The sequence below is a fragment of the Euprymna scolopes genome, chromosome 10 (genome assembly GCF_053919585.1).
Source record: "Euprymna scolopes isolate OS-2025 chromosome 10, ASM5391958v1, whole genome shotgun sequence".
Lineage (NCBI taxonomy): Eukaryota > Metazoa > Mollusca > Cephalopoda > Sepiida > Sepiolidae > Euprymna > Euprymna scolopes.
In genome coordinates this window covers 113,562,585-113,589,296 of record NC_136491.1, presented here as the reverse complement: position 1 = coordinate 113,589,296, position 26,712 = coordinate 113,562,585, and the positions used below count along the sequence as shown (strand labels likewise).

At 31.7% G+C, this 26,712-nt stretch overlaps 1 protein-coding gene and 1 pseudogene across 4 annotated transcripts in view; both read left to right on the top strand.

The window, feature by feature from the left end:
* LOC145286229 (protein SLC31A2-like) overlaps positions 1-26,712 on the top strand; it is a 229,992-nt gene that overhangs the window by 69,482 nt on the left and 133,798 nt on the right. The window contains exon 1 of one of the 4 annotated variants that reach the window (XM_080135047.1): positions 9,587-10,698. The exons of 1 other annotated variant lie outside the window; for it this stretch is intronic. Coding sequence is in view for 1 of the 3 variants with exons in the window: in XM_080135046.1 (XP_079991172.1) it covers positions 21,632-21,638 (7 nt within the window). In the remaining 2 variants the exon portion in view is untranslated. Of the gene's footprint in view, positions 1-9,586; positions 10,699-13,186; positions 13,239-21,582; positions 21,639-26,712 lie in introns of those variants that run through there. 2 more of the 4 variants (XM_080135048.1, XM_080135046.1) reach the window with 2 other exon arrangements.
* On the top strand, positions 14,151-14,283 carry LOC145286632 (U2 spliceosomal RNA; annotated as a pseudogene).

Genomic DNA, 26,712 nt, shown 5'->3' with positions numbered 1-26,712 from the left:
TTTTAATTAATAGAAAGTGAATCGTAAATGCTAAATGCTGAAAAAAAGAACTTACAAGTTGAATTTTTCAATATGGACTAACAAGATGTAAAAGAAACTAAATCTGTAAACATCACTATTAGAGTCTTTCCTTTTATAATTATCTTAAAAAATGGTGTTTATGATGGGGCCCTACAATGGCAAATGAATGGAGTTAAGTAGTAAATATATACATATTGGAAATTTAAGTCAAGTAGATATATGGAAATATATATATATGTCGAAAATAAGTTTTTAATTAATGAGTCACTGGGAGTGGATGGCCAGTGTTGACAGGTATGGGCCGTAAAAAGTCACACCAAAAGTTTAAAATGCTGGGGGTTAATTCGTGGGAACAAGATGTTAACAAGAGTTGAGAAATCACACGTTTTGAGGTGAGATTTGAAACAGTTCAGTTTTGTTCTTGGAAGCTAGAGGACACAACACATGTTTTAAAGATGTAGCACACTGAATTGCACGACTTACACCTGCCCCCAAGATGTAATCGCGAGTGAGGAAAACTTGGCCTCGGGTTCTGATCACCACGGTTTCATGAAGTCCAAAATAAAACTCAACTCTATCAAAAACAGAAAAAAAAACTTATGGGTTTCCATTTTTGCTTCTACATGAAAAGAATTCCCTTGCAGGGAAGAATGAAAAGATGATCAGACAGAGCAAGTTAGTCCAGTGAAAGGTGGCCCTGAAAAGTATGTGTTTGAATGATTATCTATTAAGTAACTTAAAGTCAAAAAAGGGTTGATATTAGTGATGGAACGATTCTAATATTTTTTTTCCGATTCTGATACAATTACCAATTCCAATGAATTATATGCATATATTTCCACAATGATCTATAGGTTACAATTTCATCGACAGTGTAAAATCAATAAATATTTATCATTTTATCTTTAGTACCAATAACGGAAAATCAAGTTATAAAAAAAATAAAACCAAAAAAATATTACAATTAAAGGAATCGTTTTAGCACCGGAAAATAAGCACTAATTTTTTCCAATACAGATACCCAAAACAGTTCTGATTTTTTTCAATTTTGATTCCAATAAATCGCCCCAACACTAGTTGATATATATGTTATATGTCAACATCTATATTCTATATACCTATAAAGTTGAGTTTGTTTCTTGCTCTGACATTGATATTAAATTTCTATTTAAAAATTATTAGAACAAACTTTTTAATATACTCAGTCATGATGATGATGTTAATACAGGTGTAGACTCATATAAGTGTAGTAAAATATTATGAAGTCGATCCTATTTAATTTAAAATTGAATAGAGTTTTTTTAAGGTTTTTAAAAGAGTCGGGGTCATCTTCTATAATATAAATCTTACTTATCTGTTTAAATGTATGTATGTATGTATGTATGTATGTATGTATGCCTAAAACTTTCAATGGCGGTGAGGGATTTACACGGGATCGGTATCATTTTGAAGCTCGACCCTTCGGACAACAAATATCGAAAAATTGGCTAAAAACATTAATTCCTTCACCCTCAACTGGGCACTTTTCTACAAGGAGGGGGTCGCTTTTTTCGCCAATATTTTCGAAAGTCATCCCCTCTTTTCGATTGACTAGCCTTAATTTAAACTTTCACCACTTCCAGTTTGGCGATGGATGCAACAACAAAAACGTCACATTTTTTTTTTTCATGTTTTTTCCTCCTTTGCGGTACGGGTTCAAGCCTGCTTGCCTACTACCACATTTTTTTTCTCAACATACACCTACAAACACACGGGTAATGCCAGGCACCCAGGCTAATCAATTTATAAAGGAGGATATCGATGACATTTAAGTGTTCATTCAAATATCATAAACTCCATTATAATTAAAAACAAATAAAATAAAATGCATCACTCAAGAACAATACCAACGAATAGCGATTAACTTGAACTACTTTGTTCACGTATATGAAAAAATAATTTTTATTTACGACAGTCATTATTGAATATTAATTGATTATTGATTAATCAATGTCAATTGATTAATCAACATAACACAAGCATTATTGAATGTTGTTGGAATTTTATTCCTGTTAAATCTTTCTTTCTCTCTTTTCCTCCTCTTCTTTCTTACTCTTTTATCTATTTCTGATGTGATGAGGATGGTTGTTGTTGTATCACGTGACTGAATCGTACTCACTGATTGGTTTGGGGAAGTTCCCACTTGTTTTTTAAAGATTTGCGTTATTTTGCCAGTTGAGGTTTTGGTGTCCACTAGTGCAGGATGTGTGAACTTTGTCTCCGTCAAAACAGACATAAAATTTAAAGATAGGAATGGACTTTAAAACAGTTGGAAATCGAGAAAGTTTGGAAATAAGCTAACAACGTGAAGGTTATGTTTATCTAGATGTCGTGACTAGACTATAAAAAGGCGAAGAAGAAGACATGTCAGTAGAGACATAAAAATCAGTAACATTTGTGCATCAAAGGATAAAAGACAGAATATATTTTCTAGGAATGAAGAAGTTGTTTAATGGCATACATGAGATCGAAATGCTGCGAGGCTAAGTTTAGCCGGATTACAAAAAGAAAGTCAACTTCGATGTGTATGATGAAAAAGGAAATTCTGCCGAGCGAGGTGGTGGAAACTCAGCTACTGAAGAGGCGAAATTACGAGAATTACCAAATGAACTTTGATTGAACATTTGTGGTTTTATTTTCATCATCTACAAGGAACTAACATGGATTTATTTACCCAAAGTCGAAAAGAGATATTGCTTTGATTAAGGGGAAGTAACTTATGTTGACTTATTTTTGTCCACACGTTAAAAAGATAATATGGTCATTAATTGTAAAAAGCACTTCATTAAGGGACTTCTTTCACTCTACTCCTCACTCTCTCTACTATATTTTTATATAATTACTTAAGGTCTGTTGGACCTTGCTAAAGGGACAAATTTAGCAGTTGCAGACGCAAGTGAACATTTTACATTTTCTTATTTTTTTAATAATTTTTTTTTTACCTTTTTTTTCTTAATAAATTATTTTATCTTCTTGACGGTCGTTTCTTGCTTCTTTCTTGTTTTTATTGTTGCATTTTTTAGTACCTTTTTTAGTATATTATGACCCATGGGATAACCGTCGTTGGACATAGCGTCAAATTTTCCGCATAATATAGAGATGAAGTATAGATTTTCCTTTTTGGTCGCTTAGATCATTACGAAGTCAGTTAAGAATAGTGTCCATCAACGTCATATTCCAAAAAGTCCATTTTTTGTTTTTTTTAGAGAATGTCCAGAAAAGTAAATATTTAGTGAAGACAGTCCAAAATAAATCCTGTCAGGATAAAAGAGAAAAACTCAGAAGAAAATTGTTCATGGTTACTTGGTAAGACAGAAATTCCTGGTAAGGATAGTCGTTCACGTGCATTTATTCTGGAGTGCGTGAAATCCATGGTAAAACCGTTTAACATCTTACAATGGAGTTAAAAGCAAATAAAGAAAGTCGCAAACTGATTTGTTTTTCCTGCGAAGCAGTATTTATAGACACAACATTCCCGAAACTGAGGCTTATGATTCCACTACCCCCTCCCCCATTACTTTTTGGTTACTATCTTTTAAATCTGTAATTGATGACCAAGTCCTCTGTAACATAGCGCGGATGCGCAGATGTAAATGCATAGGAAATGACGTCACCGGTAAAGAAAAAAAAACTATGAAAAAAGAGAAAGCGAACAATAGCGTGAGAGATTTGGAGTACGGAACGAGATAACGTTCGAGATCTCGTAAGAGGCATGGAGAACGTTCCAGATCACGTCGGTGACGTCACGGTTATATCAATGAGGAAATAAATATTGTTACAAAGAACAAGCAAGTTGGAGTTATTTCTTATTCTTTGTCTTGGTCTCCTCTGCGACTGAAACTGCACACAACGTTTGTTGGTTACTGGACAACGTTATATCTTCCCTCCTAAAAAAAAAATGTGGCCATGTTAGAAACGATGCGAGCTTGGCTAAGTAAAAGTGGCAATAACAAATGCATAGATAATTAGATAATAAATCTTACAATCTGTGAACACACGTGAAAACTATGTGCAGGGTGATTGGAAAGTAACGCTCTTTACTTGAAATTTATCACTAAAATATAATTCTTACAAGAAATGAAGGGGGGGGGAAAGAATTCTGAGACTTCTCCTTTATTATTTTTTTTCCTTTAGTCCTCACATTCCATGAGTGATATTTTTTTTACTATGGGAAAAAATGCTGAGTGAGCTGTTGTTTTGAGTTGATGCTATGTGTAGATTTTAAATCCTCTCATAGTATTCATCACTATTCATCTATTAATTTATCCATTTCGTTAATCTTAATCTTCAAATGAGTTTTTAGCATTGACAAAGGAGGTAGTGGAAAAATAAGGGGGGGGGGTAGTCGAACCATAATCCCAAGTCCGGATTGGGGTAAGATTTTTAAAAATTATTGAGCCTAAAATTCACCATCAAGTCCCTCAAAAATTAATACCAATGGTGGAAATCACTCATTAATTAAAAAAAAAAGAAAGAAAAAAGAAGAAGAAATAAGTTCTTTGTGAAATTAGTTGATGCGGTTTCCAGGCGTCTTGAAAAGCCAGTGTTGAATGCTGGCACCCATACTGAATTCTAAATCAAACCTCTTTCTTATTATATTCTCTTCTTGTAAGAATTACATTTCAGCAATAAATTACGGTGCTTATTTACAATTAAACCTATTCTCAAAATAAAAGTACAGAATAATCTTCAAAAAAATATTTATAATATACGTACCCGTCATGGAAGGAGGATGCCATATTCTAAAAATAACGTAAATTGAAGTATTTATTTTCTTTTCCACGAAAGCAAAATGTGACACTAGGTTGTTTTAATGTAGGATAAATAACCTTTTTTTTTTTTTACTTGGGAGTCATCATTTATCAAGGCCCGAAGGCCACTCGAGGATAAGGGTTAATGAATATAAGGTGGTATATCACTAATGTTGTAAATTGGGTAGAATTTGATTATTTATGGTGACGGCTTAACAGGAACTTGTTTACATTGGATTTGAAGGCTATCATGTTGTATTCAACTGGGAAGCAGGCCAGTGAAACGGTGTTCTAAAGGCAAACAGTTCTGGGAAAGAATTTCTGTTCATGAAATCTGCGTTTAGATTTAGGCATAGGTAGAGAGTGGGGAAAATCATATATAGTTGTTGTTGCTAGTCGAGTGTTCAAGTGTAGTATCAGAACAGATACTACACTGTGATCTCATTTATATAGTTTATTGATCGTAAGTTTTACAATTTAAAGTTTTAATAATAAGTGCTTCAGACTAAATATGCAACACAATATTAGCTACTTGTATTTTCTCTACCGCTCTCCCTCAACCCAAGACTGTACCCTAATAAACAAAGTCTCAGACAGCATAGATATAGCACTCTCCCTTGATACTAGCACACAAGTACATGTATTTGGCGACTTCAATGTCCACCACAGTAACTGGCTAGCATTCTCTACGTAGCTGGTAGCACAACATATAGCTTCTCTATATCCCATTCCCTATCTCAGATGGTTACATTTCCGACACGTTTTCCAGACCAGCAAGATCAACATGCCTCACTTCTAGATCTCTTTCTGACAACGGTTCCCTATGATTGTACAATAAATGCCCACAGCCCACTCGGGAATGCTGATCACGCTGTGATAATGGTAGAAATCAGCCTAAATTCTTGCCCTAAAACTGAAGACCCACTACTCAAAACAACGAGGTATTACAAAAAGGCTGATTGGGAAGCCATCAGGGAGCTCATCAGAGATGCCCCATGGCAAAATATCTTTACTCTTCCAGCGGAACAGTGTGCAAATGAGACCACTGAATGACTAAAAACTGCAATTGAAGTACATGTTCTCGCACGGAAATTCTATAGCAAGCCCCACTCTCCCCAATGATTTACTTCTGCTTGTGAAGCATCCATTTGTCAAAGGCAGCATGCGTTCCGCAGATTCAACCGACATAAGTCCAGCTCAAATAAACAGAAGTATATAGAAACTAGAAATAATTGTAAGAGAGTGATAGAGACAGCTAAGACAGATTACTCTGAAACCACCAGAAAACACATCGAAGCACAGAAATTAGGAACCCGGGATTTTTGGAAAATCTACAACAGCGTAGTAAATAATGGGCAGTCAACTATTCCCCCACTATCAAACAATCATGAGGTTACTTGCACGGCAACTGACAAGGCTAATCTGCTTGCCAGTCGGTTTGCCTCAAACTCCACACTGGACCCGGTACACCACTCCCTCCCTGATTTTCCTTTGCAAACAGACGCCACACTAGATGATTTGAAAATCACCCCTTCTCAGGTATATGCTATTATAAAAAACCTAGACACCTAAAAAGCATGTGGGCCAGATCTCATCCCGGCTGTGCTATTAAAAAAATGCTCTGCCGAGGTTGCTCCAGTTCTCTCCAAACTTTACAATAAATGCCTTAATGAATCTTGCTTTCCCGACTGCTGGAAAACCGCTTCTGTGGTACCAGTCTTCAAGAATTCTGGTGAAAGAACTGACCCATTAAATTATTGTCCCATTAGCCTCCTCCTGATTTTCGCCAAAATATTTGAGTCCTTAGTTAATCAAGTCCAGTTCAGCACCTAACAGCTGCTAAACTCCTGACTGACAAACAATATGGATTCAGGCAAGCCCGTTCAACAGCAGATATCTTAACTGTAGTTTCTGAACGTATATACCATTCATTGGACAAAACAGGGGAGGGTAGAGCGGTAGCCCTTGGTATATCTAAGGCTTTTGACAAGGTATGGCACGATGGTCTTCTAAGGAAAATTAGATCATATGGAATCACTGGAAGAATTCATAATGTAATTAAATCCTTCTTAAGTAAGAGAAAAATCCAAGTTCTCCTCGACGGTCGTACATCTAAACAATATGACATAAATGCGGGAGTACCTCAGTGGTCTATCCTTGGACCTCTATTATTCCTGATATTCATAAATGACCTCCCTGATAAAATTGTTTTGGAGATGGGTATATTTGCTGATGACACCACTCTCTATAACAGATATGAAGGGAAAATAAATGAACACATATCCAAGGAAATGGCAGAAACACTAGAGGATGACCTCCAATCTGTAGTGGAATGGGGACAAAAATGGATGGTCACATTCAATGCTGCTAAGACTAAAGCTTATTTCCTTCAATAACTACAGGAAACCTTCTCTACCACCAATAGCAATGGCCAAGAACACATTGCCTGAAAGTACTTCTTTTAAACTCCTCAGCCTAACGTTTACAGGGAATATAAACTGGAATAGATACATTGAGAGCATTGCCAAGGCTGCTGTAAGGAAGGTTGGCTCCCTCTACCATGCTAGAAAACTACTTATGCCTGAAAGTATCCTGTATCTCTATAAGGCCACCATTCGCCCATGTATGGAGTACTGTTGTCACATCTGGGCTGATACATCTGCTGCTTGTCTCTCGCTCCTGGACAGGGTTCAAAAGAGAGTCGTCAACCTGATAGGTCCTGAACTGTCATCTAGGCTTTAGCCTCTGTCCCATCGACGAGATGTTGCATCCCTCTGCCTGTTCTACAAATACTTTAATGGTGAATGCTCTGACAAACTACAAACACTTGTACCTTCTCGACGTAACTACCCCCTACAAACCCGACAAGCTACTAAGTCTCATCCCTTTACAGTAGAGATCCCTAGGTGCAAGAAAGCCTTTTACTCCAATAGTTTCTTCCCCAGAGCTGCAGGTCTTTGGAACTCCCTTCCGGGATTCTGCTTTCCCAACTGTACTGATATGCAGAAGTTCAAGTGTAATGTGAACAAACATCTTTCTACTCATCTCCCTTCATAATGCCCCTGCAAATTAAGTCCCTGATAGTAGCCCCCTGCTTCAAAGTGGCACTGTGCCTTGTTTGGGGTGAAAATTGAATAAAAAAAAAAAGAAAGTAAAAAAAAAAAAGTAAAAATTAACAAACAAAAAGCTTAGGCATGAAGCCCTATAAGAAATTTTGGGGAACCGGAGTGGGTGTAGGATCTTTCTAAAAGGTCTTAAGAACTTTGGAGATTACTCTTGACTGGCACCATTTACCACAATACCACATTCACTCCGTGGATTTAAACTTATTTAATAAATTCCCCACCGTTTGTGTATAAATTATGTACATACGTGCGTGTGTTTATATACTTTTTTTTTTTTTGAAGTCTAGATACATTTTTAACTAAGAGAGGTGACGGTTGGCTAGTGGTTAACGATGCGAACTGACGACCTGGGTGTCCCAAGTTCCACAAAAAATCGCTTTCACCTAGAATGTTGGCAACCTTCATGTGGTTCCTTCCGTAAGTACCTGATGTCTTTCTAGAAAAAATTATGATTAGAAAAATATTGTAGAAACCAATGCCAACAATAGAATCTTCGGAGTTATACGATATGATAATTTTTAACTAGTAAAATCAAATTTTATGAGTAAGCAAAAAGGGACTGTCCCATATCGTCATACTGAAAAAAAAAACAAGGGCAGATAAGCCCACAATAATTCAAATTTGCTAGATTAGCGTTGTGATGCTAACGAATTCTTATTCATTGCTAATAATCGTAACTTTTGTAATTTTCTTAGTTTAAAAAACTACTTGATCAATGTACCTGATTTATTTGGAACATGGCATTTTCGTTCAGTAAGAGGTACGTAAATTATAAAGATTGTTCTACAAGTTAGTTTTTAAAAATATGTCTAATTCTAAATAAGCTCCGTTTATTTTTATTTATTTTTTATTTTTTTTTTTTATTTGTTAACTATACTGCACAATCGCCAAAAATGTTTTTGGGTGTGGGGTCATATGAAACAAGGAAGATATTATTAATTAAATTGTTAGGTGAAAGTACAAAAAAACACCCTTCCCTCCCCATGGTTTTCTAAATAATAACATACTTTTTTCAGCACGGTACAATAAGTGCATACTGCATAAGTACCAATTTAGTTAACAACAAACAGCAAAAACAGTACTTTAGATTAATTTAATTTCCAGAGTCAATGTCAAGATTCTTCCAAACTCCAAAAAAACTTTTACAATGACGCCTTTTAGCGGGTTTTCGGGTGTGCTGAAAACGAATATAACATTCTAAAGTGGTGCAGAGAAATAGTTTCCGTAATATGAAGAAATTACTTTTTCAAAAAGTGGGGATCACTTTTCAATATAAACTTAACGTAAAATGAGCACCCACTTTTTGGCCACTTAGTGATAATTTTTTTAAAAATCTTTTTAGGACTGCCTGAAAGCTTTTTGGTAAATTTTTACGTACTTTCCACCTTAACAATCACCTTTAAAATAACGACTTTCGAAGGGTTTCGGGTATGCTGAAAACGAATATCGCATTTAAATTTACCGCAAAAAAGTAGTTTTCCGGATATTAGGCAATGTAATTCCTCTAAATGTTTACTTACTTTCCAACTTAACAATCAGTCAATTACCTTTAAGCAATGTAATTCCTTGTGTTACCAGTAGTGGCCATTTGTGTACGAGTACGCGCAAACGCGCGCATACTTTTGACACGCGTGCATCAAATATATACGTGTGCGTCAAAAATATGCGCGCGCTTTCACGTAAGAAATGGCCACCACAGATAACATAAGGAATTACATTACTTAATATTAAAAACTACTTGTTTGTAGCATCATTTATCACTCGTTGGCCAGAAAGTGGGTGCTCATTTTACGTTAAATCATATAGAAAAGTGATCATAACTTTTTGAAAAAGTAATGTCTTCATAGCAAGAAACTTATTTCTCTACGACACTTTTAAATGTAATATTCGTTTTCAGCATCCCCTAAAACCTTCGAAAGTCGCCATTGTAAATGTTTTTTTTTAGAGTTGGAAAGCTTGACATTGGCCATTTCCAGTTCTGTTTTCGTAAAATATTTACTTTTAATTTAATTGGATAACGAACAAGAAGCAAACATTGAAAGTAATCTAAAATATGCTTTCTAAAATAAGTAATATGAATTATGTCCCCTGTTTCTGCAATCTTTTTTATCGCCTTTCTTTGTACATGCACCAAAATTAAATGTTGTTTGTTGCTATAGTCGCAATGCAACGAAGTGTTCCGGTTTCCAATTTCTTCTTCATCCTAGAGAACCGGTGACTTTTTGTTAGTAGTTGCGGCTCTTACTGTAGACCTCGTTCTCTTATTGTTAAACTGGTTTTATTTTTATTTATTTATGATCCTGCTTAATTAAACCACGCTGACAAGAATAGAAACAGGTTCTCGCTCGTGATATGCGCGATTTTAATCATGAAAATATTGATAATTAACGCCACTTGACCCAACGTTCTTTATCGTAGGTCACAGATATGTAGGAAGGTTGTGTCATCAGTGTCCATCTAAAAAAAACATTGCTGTTTGTATCGACATCTATATTATACACATATATGTGATGGCATTGAAACTTTCAATTTTAATTGTCGACTTATGAATGAATTCGGTGGAAATAGTCAGCTGGTGCGCTCGTGCGTACCATTCATTGTTGTTTTTACTTTTTATTGACTTGACGTAATCGAACACTTACCAAAGTGAAAAAAGAAAACACGAGACAACATCGATACATTACATCGAAAAAAAAACATAAACTCTATAATAAAATAATATTTAAAACTTAGCAGCTGAAGGAAAAGAGAAAAAAAAAACAGTAAGTAAATTATTATTATTATTATTATTGTTGTTGTTGTTGTTGTTTTTGTTTTTGTTATTGTTGTTGTTTTGTGTCCAAACTACACATTTTTTTTTCAGATAATATTTTTCAAATTAAATTTAATTTTCACGGTGTCTTTTGTTTATGAAATTGTTCGATGAAAGTACAGAGTAGTTTAAAAAAGGGAAAAGAAAAAAGACCCCCTTCCCATGTTAAGAATGGATTTCTAAATAATAATGTTATTTCAGCACGGTCCGTATTCTGCATAAGTAGCCACCCACTTTTTATTTTGTATGTTTTTTTTTGTTTTCTTTTTATTATCATCATCATCATCATCATCATCAAAGTAAGAAAATACAAATAAAGTAAATGGCCATCCCAGTATTTGCTTAGTGTAATATTGAATGTCATAAAATCAATCGGGTTAGGGATAAAAATCGTTAGAAACCATACACAAAAAAGAAAACACCCGTGGAGACTGGAGACGTGATTCTATGAAATTACCCTGGATATGATGACATTAGTTTAAGACGGGGAAACGTAGCTCCCCCCCCCCCCCCAAGTGGGGCACTCTGGATAGTTGATCATTAACGGCAATAAACCAACCTCCCCTTCTGCAGGAGAAAGTCATGCCTGGGTGTATGCCCCCCCCCCTCATACACACATTTTGAACCGAACGAAACTAGAAGCCACTCAGGTATAAACTCGAGTCGAGGTTCTCTGCCACAAAATCACGATAATTGTGTATATGGATTAATTGTGACTTCGGAATATTCCAATTTTCCTTATATGTAAGGAGAAAAACATGACTTTTATTTAATTTATTATCAAAAAAAAAGTAAATATAAACCTGAATGTTTATGTTGCGTAAGAGCAATGAAGAATGCCATTTTTGTTTTTAACATTAAGTACGGATGACCAGAATTGTTATAAATGTCAATGTCAAAGCAACAGTTTCATGTTTTGTGTATACGTGTAGAAAAAAAAAAAAAAACAAAAAAACAATTACCAATTATTTAATCTATCAGTTATTTTTGTTTTTCTTTTTTTGTTAACCGATGTAATACGTTTTGCGTTAAACAAGCGTTTATTTTATTTATTTTTCAATCCCGGGAACAACGGTAACTCAAGTTATTAATGTTCTAAAATCGAAAGTACCATGAACTTACTAACTTAGATAGCTTCTTTCTCGGTTTGTTTATAAAGATGGTGACATATACATATACATATATATATATATATATATATATATATATATATATATATATATATATATATATAATTTTTTTTATTTATTTATTTTTTTCAAATTTTCATTTCACGTGTTGGATGAAACTTGTTTGTACTGGTTTTATTTGTTTGTTTACTAAAACATGATTTCTTGGCCGGGATCAAAGTGTAGTATCATCATTGTTATCTTTTTTGTTTTTACACGGAAATAAAAAAATGTTTTAAACAATTGGGTGCGAAGTAGGACGTCCCCAAGTACGAAAGGGCGAATGCGGTATTATGGTGAAAGAAGATTCTAGCTAAGTCTAGCCAAAACTGGGGGGGGGGGGGGGCAGGTCAGTACTTTTTGACGAACCGTCTTTTTAAAAATCTACCAAAAATCAGGTAATTATCCGATCAATACGAAATTTTCAGCGATTATTAGGAGAAGAATGAACTTTATAATAGTGTACTTATTTTTCATAAACGATATTTATATATATATTTTTTTTTGCTTACAACCCCCCCCCTTGTTTTGAAGTGGGAACAAATATGCTCAAAATAATCATCTGAAACTGAACAAAACATATTGTGTTGTTGTAAGGGACAGAATTATAGATTTAAAAAAAACAAACAAAAAAACATTGTTTGCATACCTTATTTTGACGTCTGAATATCAGAACTTCGATTGTGTTTAATTATCCCGCTTTTGAGTTTTGAAGTGTGAAATTCGGTGAATATGTTAAGTAAAATAATTAATTTAAGTTAAGCAAAACAAAAAAAAATTTTTTTTTATATTTATACGAAAAAAGCCATTTTAAAATTTTTGATAAATAAATTAACAATTTTTTTTTAGCGAGCCGAATAATGCATGACCATTATTAAACAGAGCATGCTTTGAATAATCGATACAAAAAAAAAAAATTCGATAAATATTGTGCCCTTTGTGTTAAAAATAGCATCATTTTTTTCGATCTCGTTTGAAAACGTTTGCCGCCTTTCGACTACGGTGGACCAAACGCGCTGAAATAATTTTTTTTTATTCTGCTTTAAATTGCCCCCTCCCCCCATTTTGGGGAGCCTGGCCCCCACACACATACACATTAAAAACCAAACTCATACAAATGGTCACCCATCTGGTACTGGCCAGCCTCAGCTTAATAATACATTGAAATTTTCGTCACTGAAAAATAAGTTTTTTGGCCTGTTTGGTCTTCCATAGTTTTCGTCTCAATCAAAAGAAAACGTAAACAGAGTCGATCTGAACTCTACGGCGACGCGAAATGTCTGGTTACCTATATGAATAAGTGGAATTATTTGAAATTCAGGTACTTATATTATAATATTTTTGCATATTCTCTTAGAAAATCATCCTAAATCTTAGTTAGACAATAAATGAATAAATAAATTATTTCAAAAACCCTTTTTTTTTTTAAAATATTTAAGTACGTTATTTGTGCAAGACAAAAAATATCGGTAAAACTATACAAACACCGTGACAGCGAATTAACCCTAACCCTAACATTAACCCTAACCCCAACCCTAACCCTAACCCTAACCCTAAACCTAACCCTAAACCCTAACCCTAAACCCTAACCCTAACCCTAATCCTAACCCTAACCCTAACGCTGTCACGGTGTTTGTATAATAATACCATTGTTAACTTTTTGGGAAAATTTAACATTTAAAATTGAATTAAAAATAGTAGAAAAAGTTTTACATTATTCTGTTTTCTATATGATAAAATTCAGGGTTTTATCTTTCTGGAAAAAAAAAGTTACTCAGAAATAATGGATTGTAATAAATGTAATTTAGTTTTAAAAAACAACAACAACTTGATTTTGCGGCCATTTTTGGCGGTGCCTAAGCTAAGAGAAACTTTTGTTTAGTTCTAGAGTGACAAGGATGACCAACGACCCCCATCTACCCTCCCCCTTTTGAATTGGCCTTGTGCCTAAGTTTTTTTGTTCATGTTCTTTTTTTTTTGCCTGAATAAAAGATTTAATATCTCAAAGTGTAGTATCTGTTCCGGCAGATACTGCAAGAAAAGACCATATGTAGGGGGCGGGGGGCGACCCCACATATAAGACCTTGGTCAATGTCGGGGAAACCCTTCATCATACCAATTGTCACTATCCAGCTCCCCTACTCCCCGGGAGCTGGTCCCCATTTCCCCTTCCTTCACTCCTCACATTAAAAATCGGCCTTGTGCCTAATTTGTTCGGTGGGGGAGCAAATAAATACCTTCTTGGCCTTTTGGCCAAGATCCAAGTGTAGTATCTGTTCTTCGGATGCGGCACTTCCATTTCTCGTTCTCTTTCAGTGGAAGAGAAATCCTTCACGACTGAGACAATTTTTATTTTTGTACCTTTTCTCCACGTTAAAAAACGACCCTGGTGTCTAACTCTGTCCCGTGGGGAGGCATTGTGAATAGGTACTAAAACAATGATTTAAGAAAAAAAGTATTATTTGAGAGTAACGCAATAACGCATTCAATCTAAATAATTTACGTGATTTAAATATGAACTAACATGTACCATGGTATATCTGAATTTTTGTTAATTATAAAAACAGTTTTACATATTTTTTTTGTTTCAAATATGATAGTTCATCATCATCATCATCATCATTATTATTATTATTATTATTATTATTATTATATTAATAATAATAATAATACCACCACCACCACCTACAGACACTAGTGTTTCATCCTTTCGGGAATCCATCAGTCTAGGGAGGGAGTAACGATTATGGTCGGTCCGGGAGATTCGAACCCGGCCACGAAGCCATCCATCTCTGACTTCCTTAGCAAGGAACAAACTTCACGACCAATATACTACTTAGTACCACTACTAGTAGTACTACTTTAAATAAAATTCTATTTTTTATAATTTTAACTCGAGAATCTTTTTATTTTCATTATTTGGGAGGGGGGTAAAATTTTACTTGGTTTTCACTTTCCTTTAAAATTACGACTTTTATAGGTTTTTCGGGTATGCTGAAAATGAATATCGCATTTAAATTTTCCGCAAGTAAATAGTTTTTCGGATAGTAAGAAATGTAATTTCTTATGTTATAAATGGTGACCATTGTTGTACGCGCAAGCGCGCGCATTTGTATTTTGTCTTCATTATATGATGTTCTTTGTTTTACTAAATTATTAGGCGCTTCTTCGTTATTAAAGCAAAATTCAAAATTCGAAATGTATAATTTCAAGTAAAACCAATAGTGGTGCCGGGAAAACTCGTCTCCGGAAAACTCGTCTCCGGAAAACTCGTCCCCTTTCGCTAGGTAGGAAAACTGGTCCCTTATTGAATAAATATCGATTGAAAACACATTTTATGATCGTTCTTGAAGGAGATATTGTTTTTTAAAATAAACTATACCCCCCCATAATATTTAAAAAAAAATATTTTTACTTGTTTAATGTTTTTTTTTTGTATTTTTAATAAAAGCGTTTATTATGTTCATAAACGAGACCGCATATTTTTTTTTATATTAATATAAAAAGAATTTACTTATATACTGTTGTTTATAAAAGGGTAAAATCGATTTTTCTACCTCGCCGACTATGTTGTTTATTTAATTTATTTGGAATTGTTTATTTGGTAAAGAAAAAAAACAAAAACATATCGAGTGTTACGGGAGAACGAGAAATAATGCCCGGTATATCACATCTTAGGGGGTCTTGATAATCGCTAAAAAATAGAAAATTAAAGAAATTACTGAGGGAGATTTGGTTTTAAAAAGAAAATAATAAATTTTAATATTTTTTAAAATATAATTTAGAGAGAGAGGGGGGATAAAACCTATATCTCCCTTAGAAAAGCAACCAACAAAAAATGATAAACGATAGCGGAGTCGGAGTTTTCAATAAAATTGATTAATAAATTTATTTAGTGATTACTTTCTCTCTTAATGATTGATTTTAGAATTTTGAAGTAAAAATTAAAAAAATTAAAAATGAGTTAACGAGAGATTGTTAGCACATGGCATCTCTCGCGCCAAAAAATATTTCGCTTTTAATTTATAGTTAATTTTTGCAAAATTTGACAGGACGACAATAAATGTTGATAATTGATAAAATCATAATTTTAAATAACGCATGAGTGCATTTGGCATGACAGAAAACAAAAACATAATAACAAAAAAACTATCATAATTAAAAAAACAAAACCAAAAGCGTAACGAAGAATCGAATCGCTCCCTGTTTTTTAATTTTTGGGTTTTATTGTTTTTATGACTCCAAAAAACATCGTTAAAATAAGAACAAAAAAAAATTTGTAATTAACTTTGTATGAACATAAACGCTTTAAAATAAGTTAAACCACTAAGAACTTAGCCAGTTAGGTAGAAAACGGACACTTAGAAAATCGATTTTATTTAAAAAAAAAAAAAAGAAAAAAAAAAACATTAAACAAGTAAAAATATTTTTGAAAAAATATTATGGGAGGGGGGCTATAGTTTATTTTAAAAAACAATATCTCCTTCAAGAACGATCATAAAATGTGTTTTCAATCGATATTTATTCAATAAGGGACCAGTTTTCCTACCTAGCGAAAGGGGACGAGTTTTCCCGAGACGAGTTTTCCGGAGACGAGTTTTCCGGAGACGAGTTTTCCCGAGACGAGTTTTCCCGGGACGAGTTTTCCTAAATTCACCAATAGTACCTACTTAATTGTCATGTCGCGGTAATTAACATATCCAAAAAGTACGAAAAACGATAAGGTAGAAAAACTAATTATTAATGAGAACAGTTTTCGAAGACAATTCGCTAAAATTGAGTTTTGCTAAATTGTTCGTTAATTGTCTTCGAAAACTATTTTCATTAATAATTCATTTTCTACCTTATCATTTTTCGTAATTTTTGGATATGTTCATTATTACGACATGATATGGCATTGGTTTTTGAAATTCAATTTTTCGATTTTCGAATTTCGCTCTAACGAAGAAACGCCAATTAGTTTATAATATAAACTAATTGGCGTTTCTTCGTTATTATAAACTTTATATATATATATATATATATATATATATATATATATATATATATATATATATATATATATATATATATATATATACTAGCAGGGGTGCCCGGCGTTGCTCGGGTGTTTGGAGGTGTATGCTGTGCAAAAAACAAAAAAAAAATGGTTAATTTTTTTAAACTTTGACCCCTATTATGACCCCTTAAAATTTATAGTTTCGGGCTCAAATTACTTTATTAAGTTAGATCCAGGTTCAAGGAACCTATATCTAAAATTTCAAGTGTCTAGACCCAAAATTGTCGGAGGAGTTTGGTAGAGTTCTTAAAGGTCAAATCGTTGAAATTTGACCCCTTAACAGCCAAATTTCTGGCTGACACCCGTCACATCGATTTTCCCAAATCTCAGTACCCGGTATTTCAAATTTCGAGTCTATAGACTAAAAATTGACAGAGTTATTGCGTAGGGAAATGTACACAGACAGACAGACACGCAGACAGACAGACAGACAGACACGTTCACTTTTATATATATATATATATATATATATATATATATATATATATATATAAGATTTTGAATGTTAAATTTTAATTAGTTTTTTATGATGTAGAAAAATCTATCTCCTTTCTAAAAGGATTTAGGACAAAAATTACAATTGCCTCAGTCTGGAAGGATTTCTCTTTCACTGGTGAACGAATATGGAAAAGATGAAGTGTAACAGTAACACTTAGCATTACTGATTTAAGTAAATGTGCAATTTAACAAATTAGGCACAAGGCCATCAGAAATGTGATTTGTGTACTCTGTTCATCTTACTTTTAGAATCATTGAACACTACAATACCAGATTTATTCTAGAAGCTATCCTCAGTTTGGAGAAAATACTTCTTGGCGCTTGTGCATAATAGTGGATTTTTGAAACAGACGCATTTCAGGTGAAAACATTATTACGTACTTGCGTGTCATGTCGAAATTAAACTCGAAAAATTACAAAAATGAGCGCGTATAAAATAAGTAAAAATAAAGCTTATCGAGCTTAATGATTTATAGAGAAATTATTGTATGTTTTAATGTGGAAAAGTTCTCAAAATCCTGCGGAGCAATCGATCAATTTGAAAATATGGCATTTCAAAATATGAAATGTGGGACCGTTATTGCGGACGATTTTTTTTTTTTAAAACTGGATCTAGTATGAAGGTCACGATCTAGCACACTCACTACTGATAATTTTTCGTAATTTTGGAAATATATACTAATTTCGACATGATACGTAAGTATGTAATGATGTTTTCACCTGAAATGCGTTTGGGTGTTTGTCCAGAAATCAACATAAAAATATATAGAAAAATCATTGATTTACATACCCGTCATCCAACGAAAATGTCATATTCCAAAAATCACCTGAATTGTTCAAGTAGCTTCTTTTTTTTTTTTTTTTAACTAAAAAATGAAATTTTACGAGTAAGTGAGACTGTGTTTTGATCAGTCATGTCGTTATAAGTAAAGGCTGACAACTCAATTCGAACTACCGAGATCAAAATTAGCCTTGTTATGGATGCAATTTACTATTAAAATCGCTTGGCCTTTTTGTTAAGATCAAAGTGTAGTATCTGTTCTTGCTGCATTTCATTTTCTTGTTCTCTTTCGGTGGAGGAAAAATCCTTCACGACTGAGACAATTTTTATTTGTGTACCTTTTCTCCACGTTAAAAAACGACCCTGGTGTCTAACTCTGTCCCGTGGGGAGGCATAGTAAATAGGTACTATTAAAATCGCTAAAAATCGTAATGATCGTTTTTTACGATTTTTAGCGATTTTAATAGTAAATTGCATCCATTACAAGGCTGATTTTGATCTCGGTAGTTCAAATTGAGTTGTCATCCTTTATTATAAGAACATGGCTGATCAAAACATACAGTCTCATTTACTACTAAAATTTTATTTTTTTAATTAAAAAAACTATTGGATCAAATTATGTGATTTTTGGAATATAACATTTTCGTTTCGTGACAAATATGTATATTATAAAGATTTTTTTATTTAAATTCATTTTTTTTTTTAAATTAGGTTGAATTCTAGGCAAGAACCTGCATTTGTTTCAAATTCCATTATTTTACACGAGCACCTACTTTTCTTCTAGCTAAAAGTCCAAAATGAAGGTTTGTCATATTGAAAATTTAATATTCAAATACATGGTGTGAAAAATAAGGACTCTTTAAGATAAGAAGCTTGAATGGCACGTGCTTGGCCACATGACAATTTTGTTATCGTAAAATGGTTCTGTAGGCATGTTGGAGTTGGGGGGGGGGGGCTTGCGAGATGAAGATTGAAGAATCACGTTTTTGTTCGAAGTGTTTCGAGTGTGTTGACAGTTCTAAGTTTTGAAGTTGAAAGGTTTTGTTGACGTCGTCGTTTCATATTCGACTTTTTAGCTGATCGAAGTAAAAGTCAAATAAGTTTTATATTACCTGCCACTGATGTAAACTAAATTAATATGTTACCATTATTGAATTTCAATTTTATTCGTTTGCGACTTTAAAACTTAAAAAAATGAAAAATTCACAAACATAACAATATTCCTCCCTCCCACAAAAAAAAACAAAAAAAAAACGAAACGTTTATTTTAGACTAGCCTGAGCTGGGTGCCCGGCGTTGCCCGGGTGTTTGAAGGTGTGTTGAACAAAAAAAAAAAAAAAAAAGTGGTAGTAGGCAGGCTGGCCCGAAGTCATACCGCAAAGGAGGAAAAGAATGTGAAAAAAAAAAAAATTATGTTTTTGCCATTGCGTCCATCGCCAAACCGAAAGTGGAGAAGGTTTAAATTAAGGCTAGTCGATCGAAAAGAGGGGATAACTTTCAAAAATATTGACGAAAAAACAGCCCTTCCCTGCAGAAAAGTGCCCAGTTGAGGCCGAAGGAATTAATGTTTTTAGACAATTTTTCAATATTTGTCATCCGAAGGGTCTAGCTTCAAAACGATACCGATATCGTGAAAATCTGTCACCTCTGTCAAAAGTTTTAGGCAGATATACATACATACATACATACATTTAAACAGACAGGTGAGATTTATATTATAGAAGATTTAAAGTATTTTAAACTGTTTGGTGACTGCTTGTTGATCTTGTAAACCAACACATTTCAGGTGAAAACATTATCACGTATTTGAGTGTCATGTCAAAGTTGGTATAAATTCTAAAAATTTCAAAAAATGATCCTGTAGAAAAATAATTATAAGTAAAAAAAAAAAAAAATTATCGAACTGTCAAGTTTTATTGAATGTTTTAATGTGGAAGAGCTGTGCGACGAATCAAAGTAGATAACCCTTGACCTAAATTGACAAATTAATTAAGAGTCCACTATTTTTAAACCAATGCGTTTCAGACTGACAACGTAATTGTGGCTGATTGTTGGCATAGCTAGAGTAAACGTACTTGTAACAAGTGGCGGCCATTTTTCCTTATTCTCATCTAACTCTCGACACAATTTGTTTTTCGGGCCAAATAAACATTTTAAAGTGAGTAAAATCACTAAAAACTTATTCAGAAAGGTAGAATAGTGACTTATCTTGCCTGTAATAACATTCATTTATTATATATTTGTTTATGAATACTTTTTCGTATCTATGTGTATTGTAAAACAAACCCATAAAATAGTTTTAAAAATATAAACTTACATTTTTATTTTGGCAAATTTACACTGTCTTTTGTGTATCTTGTTGGTAGCTGAGAAACGCAAAAACTAAATTGTCAAAGATTGCAATTAGCAAAAATAATTTGTGTCAGTAGTCTGGGATTTTATTGCCTTATATTTCCCTGTATAGACACATAAACTGAAACCAAAGAAGAAATATCGCTAAAAAGGGTTTTTGCATAGAGGTGCGAAAAGTTTGGAATTCACTAATTCCATTAATACCCACTTTATTTAACTCCAGTTTGAAATTGTTAGAAGTTTTCTTTTTTCACATGTTTTTACCACCCCTTGTAAGGTTTGCCAATGCTGGTTAGGAAACCCCGGGCATATATATATATATATATATATATATATATATATATATATATATATATATATATATATATATATATATACAGGGTGGGCCAAAATAAGGGTCCTATCTTTAAATTTGAATAACTTCCACAAAATAAAAGTTAAACTCACCAAACTTTATGTGTGTGTAGACTGACCCTTCCGAGATTTTTTTGAAATAAACAAAACAAATTTTGGCCGAAAAACACTTCTTAAAACTTACATGAAGTTATGAATTTTTAAAAATAGGACCCTTATTTTGGCCCACCCTGTATATATATATATATATATATATATATATATATATATATAACCACCGCTTAATCCTTTTTCTCTAATTTTATTTTTTCACAGTTAAAAAAAATGAAATGAGTGTCATCAAATGATTTCCAATATACTATTAAAAAATTTTAAAAATACAGGGTTTAAATTTTTCAATAAAAATCAGCAAAAAGATTCTTCAATGACTAATTTTTTATGAGTTTGTAATATCTTAGAAAAGATTTTTTTAAATTAAAAACTAAAAAATTACAAAATATATGATAAATAAATTCTATTTCCGACTATTTTCATAGCTTAGCCTAGCTGAATTTTTTTTTTTTTTTTTTTTTTTTGTGGAGGTGAAATCTTGTCACCCTTTTTGGCTGTCACCTGTACATCTTCTACTGGATCTTGTTTCATAATTTTTGGAATTCATACTAATTTTGGCATGACAAGTAAGTACATAATAATGCTTTCACCTAAAATGCGTTAGTTTAAAAGATTACCAATGTAAACAAGCACCCATTGTTTTTGTTAAAGTTAGGCTGACATTTGGAAATTTGATAAAATAATAAATGGAATTTTTAAAATACACTAACCCTAAGTTCGAGCTGGCAGTATGAAAATAAATAAATAATAATGATGATAAAGTTCGTCCATCATTTGCAAAGATGACCATGATCATGCAATTGTTCTGTGAGTTCAAAGATGGCTTGTTGATTCGAGATCTGAAGTATTTCCTGTTGGATACCTGTGGTATGGTTCTGTAGCAGAAGTGCTGACTACTCTATCTTTTCTAATGTCACATTTCCTGGATTCAGCAATCGTAGCCCCCTTTGTGAATTGCGGTACACCAGGAACATTTGTCTTGGGTCAGTTTTTCCCATGAGTTAGAATACAAATCAAACTGTTTGAAGGAGACCTTCAGATTGTCCTTGAACTGTTTCCGCTGTCCTCCTGTGGGTGTTTTCCTTTGGACAGTTCACCATAAAGGAGCTGTTTTGGGAGCCTTGAATAAGGCATGCAGCATATATGACCCGCCTAATGGACCTGCCACTACTGTAATATGATGTGTACTGACAGAAGGTTTGACCGGGCTAAAACCTCTTTATCTTGCCACTTGATTTTTAATAATCTACAGAGTCAGGTCATGTGGGAATTGTTCAGTTTCTTGGCATGACTAGCATATATGGTCCAACTTTCACAAGCATACATGAGGATGGTAGGAATCACAGCTCTATATACTTGAAATTTGGTCTGCAGCCGAATTCCTCTATGCTCCCGCACAGTGGTTCTGCCTTTGATAATAAGACCACATAAAAAAATAAATAAAAAAACAGCCGATTTGTGATGAGAGTGATTCTATATATTTATCAAGGAAATTAGTTTGTTTAACTCAGTAATGACTACTTCGGATGCAATAATCACGGAACTTTAAAGGCTTACAACTAATTAGATATTTTGGTAAACATGTAGTTTCCCCGACTGAAATTTTATCGGAAGTACTATTTGCAGTAATTCAAAATTTGCATTTTCTTTTTAAGATCATGATATGCTGGACATGTAGACGTTAAAATCAATTTAGTATTACGTATGAAATAAGAAAGAAAACACTTTAAGATTAAAATAAATATGTATTAGTAAATTATCCAACACAGCTGTTCTTTCTGACAATAGGTGTTTAAAATATTTATATTTTTAGAAATATTTTAATTGTTTTATGTAACTTATTTGTTATAACTTGCTAAAAGACTTTACTTCTTTTCGTTTGAACTAGTCTCCATTCCAAGTTTCACATAAACTGACTTAGAGAACGGCTGTGTCGGCTAATCTACAGATTTTAAAGTGCCCCCCCCTCCTGATGGCTTGAGTGTATGTGAAGTGACTTGACTACTTGCAACCTGACTCTGGTAATCAATCTGAGGATTACCTCGGCTCCAAAGCCAACAGATTATATGCCATTTTTTAAATGGCCTTTTCTCTGTTGACTGAGGAAAAGCTGATGCCCTGTGCAGTTCTAGGGAGTTCACTTTTTCCAGGTTGTTGTCTCCTGTCTTTTGGGTTGAGTAAATTTAATGCTTACTTTCTGAGGCACCCCTACCGGAGAATGCCAATGGGGCTACCCAAAAAATTTTCAATAGGCCAGAGTGCTCTTACTTTAGGGCCGTTGGTTTGATTGTCCCTCACCTTCCAACCTTGTATCACATCTTCCTGCGATGGAAAGGAAGTAAATAACACCAATCCTTTGGATTGGATCACATGGAGAAAAGGCATAAGATTGCCTAGTGTTGCTCACCTTAGAGTTCAGGACACTCAAAGCACCTTAAATATCAAAATATGATGACGATTATGAATGCACTAACTGCAACAGTTTCTCCATATGTAGTACTATGAGACTCCTGCACATATGAATCAAAGAATACATGAACATACTCACATCCTTATTCCATTTTTAAAAAATTGAAAGTCGCAGCAGTCAAAAGTGCTGGCTGCTGATGATGTTTTCAAAATGTTTTTCATAAATATCTGTAAAAATATGAAATTTCCAAATATTTATGAAAATCACCTCTGATGTCATAATAGACTCGCTTCTCTCTCTCTCTCTCTCTCTCTCTCTCTCTCTCTCTCTCTCTCTCTCTCTCTCGTAATTATTCATGTCACTTGCCTCCTCCTAATACTCATATTATCATTTACCCATTATTAACATTATTCTCTTGTCATTCGAAACATTCATGTATAGCAGAAAAGTGTGAACAGTGACTAGTAAGAGTTCATTATCAGAGTTTTAAGAGCATATGAATTAGCTTTTTTTTTAAATATCGATTAGCTTTTTTTAAATATCGATTAGCTTTTTTTTAAATATCGATTAGCTTTTTTTAATTATCGATTAGCTTTTTTTAAAATAATGATTAGCATTTTTTTTAAATATCGATTAGCTTTTTTTTTAAATATCGATTAGCTTTTTTTTTAAATATCGATTAGCTTTTTTTTAAATAATGATTAGCTTTTTTTTAAATATCGATTAGCTTCTTTTTTTTTAAATATCGATTAGCTTTTTTTTAAATATCGATTAACTTTTTTTTTAAATATCGATTAGCTTTTTCTTTAAATATCGATTAGCTTTTTTTTAAAATATTGAATACCTTTTTTTTTTAAATATTGATTACCTTTCTTTTAAATATCAATTAGCTTTTTTTTCAATATCGATTAGCTTTTTTTTAAATATCGAGTAACCTTTTTTAATATAGATTAGCTTTTTTTTTTAAATATAGATTAGCTTTTTTTTAATATAGATTAGCTTTTTTTTTAAATATAGATTAGCTTTTTTTTAAAATATAGATTAGCTTTTTTTTTTAAATATCGAGTAACCTTTTTTAATATAGATTAGCCTTTTTTTTTAAATATAGATTAGCTTTTTTTTTTAATATAGATTGGCTTTTTTTTAAATATAGATTAGCTTTTTTTTTAAATATAGATTAGCTTTTTTTTTAAATATCGAGTAACCTTTTTTAATATAGATTAGCCTTTTTTTTTAAATATAGATTAGCTTTTTTTTTTAAATATAGATTAGCTTTTTTTTTAAATATCGAGTAACCTTTGTTTCAATATAGATTAGCCTTTTTTTTTAAATATAGATTAGCTTTTTTTAAAATATAGATCAGCTTTTTTTTTAAATATAGATTAGCTTTTTTTTTAAATATAGATTAGCTTTTATTTTAAATATCGAGTAACCTTTTTTTAATATAGATTAGCCTTTTTTTTTAAATATCGATTAGCTTTTTTTTAAATATCGATTAACTTTTTTTTTAAATATCGATTAGCTTTTTCTTTAAATATCGATTAGCTTTTTTTTAAAATATTGAATACCTTTTTTTTTTAAATATTGATTACCTTTCTTTTAAATATCAATTAGCTTTTTTTTCAATATCGATTAGCTTTTTTTTAAATATCGAGTAACCTTTTTTAATATAGATTAGCTTTTTTTTTTAAATATAGATTAGCTTTTTTTTAATATAGATTAGCTTTTTTTTTAAATATAGATTAGCTTTTTTTTAAAATATAGATTAGCTTTTTTTTTAAATATCGAGTAACCTTTTTTAATATAGATTAGCCTTTTTTTTTAAATATAGATTAGCTTTTTTTTTTAATATAGATTGGCTTTTTTTTAAATATAGATTAGCTTTTTTTTTAAATATAGATTAGCTTTTTTTTTAAATATCGAGTAACCTTTTTTAATATAGATTAGCCTTTTTTTTTAAATATAGATTAGCTTTTTTTTTTAAATATAGATTAGCTTTTTTTTTAAATATCGAGTAACCTTTGTTTCAATATAGATTAGCCTTTTTTTTTAAATATAGATTAGCTTTTTTTAAAATATAGATCAGCTTTTTTTTTAAATATAGATTAGCTTTTTTTTTAAATATAGATTAGCTTTTATTTTAAATATCGAGTAACCTTTTTTTAATATAGATTAGCCTTTTTTTTTAAATATAGATTAGCTTTTTTTTTAAATATAGATTAGCTTTTTTTTAAATATAGATTAGCCTTTTTTTAAATATAGATTAGATTTTTTTTAAAATATAGATTAGCTTTTTTTTTAATATAGATTAGCCTTTTTTTTAAATATAGATTAGCTTTTTTTTAAATATAGATTAGCCTTTTTTTTAATATAGATTAGCTTTTTTTTCTAAATATAGATTAGCTTTTTTTTTAAATATAGATTAGCTTTTTTTTTAAATATAGATTAGCTTTTTTTTAATATAGATTAGCGTTTTTTTTTTAAATATAGATTAGCTTCTTTTTTTTAAATATAGATTAGCCTTTTTTTTTAAATATAGATTAGCTTTTTTTTTTTTAATATAGATTAGATTTTTTTTAAATATAGATTAGCTTTTTTTTTAAATATAGATTAGCTTTTTTTTTTAATATAGATTAGCCTTTTTTTTAAAATATCGATTAGCTTTTTTTTAAAATATAGATTAGCTTTTTTTTTAATATAGATTAGCTTTTTTTTAATATAGATAGAGATTAGCTTTTTTTTTTAATATAGATTAGCTTTTTTTTTTAATATAGATTAGCTTTTTTTTTTTAAATATGGATTAGCTTTTTTTTTTAATATAGATTAGCTTTTTTTTTAAAATATAGATTAGCTTTTTTTTTAAATATAGATTAGCTTTTTTTTTTAATATAGATTAGCTTTTTTTTTTAATATAGATTAGCTTTTTTTTTTAAATATAGATTAGCTTTTTTTTTAAATATAGATTAGCTTTTTTTTTTAATATCGATTAGATTTTTTTTTAAATATAGATTAGCTTTTTTTTAAATATAGATTAGCTTTTTTTTTAATATAGATTAGCTTTTTTTTTAATATAGATTAGCCTTTTTTTTAATATAGATTAGCTTTTTTTTTAATATAGATTAGCTTTTTTTTTAATATAGATTAGCTTTTTTTTTTAATATAGATTAGCTTTTTTTTAATATAGATTAGCTTTTTTTTAATATAGATTAGCCTTTTTTTTTTAATATAGA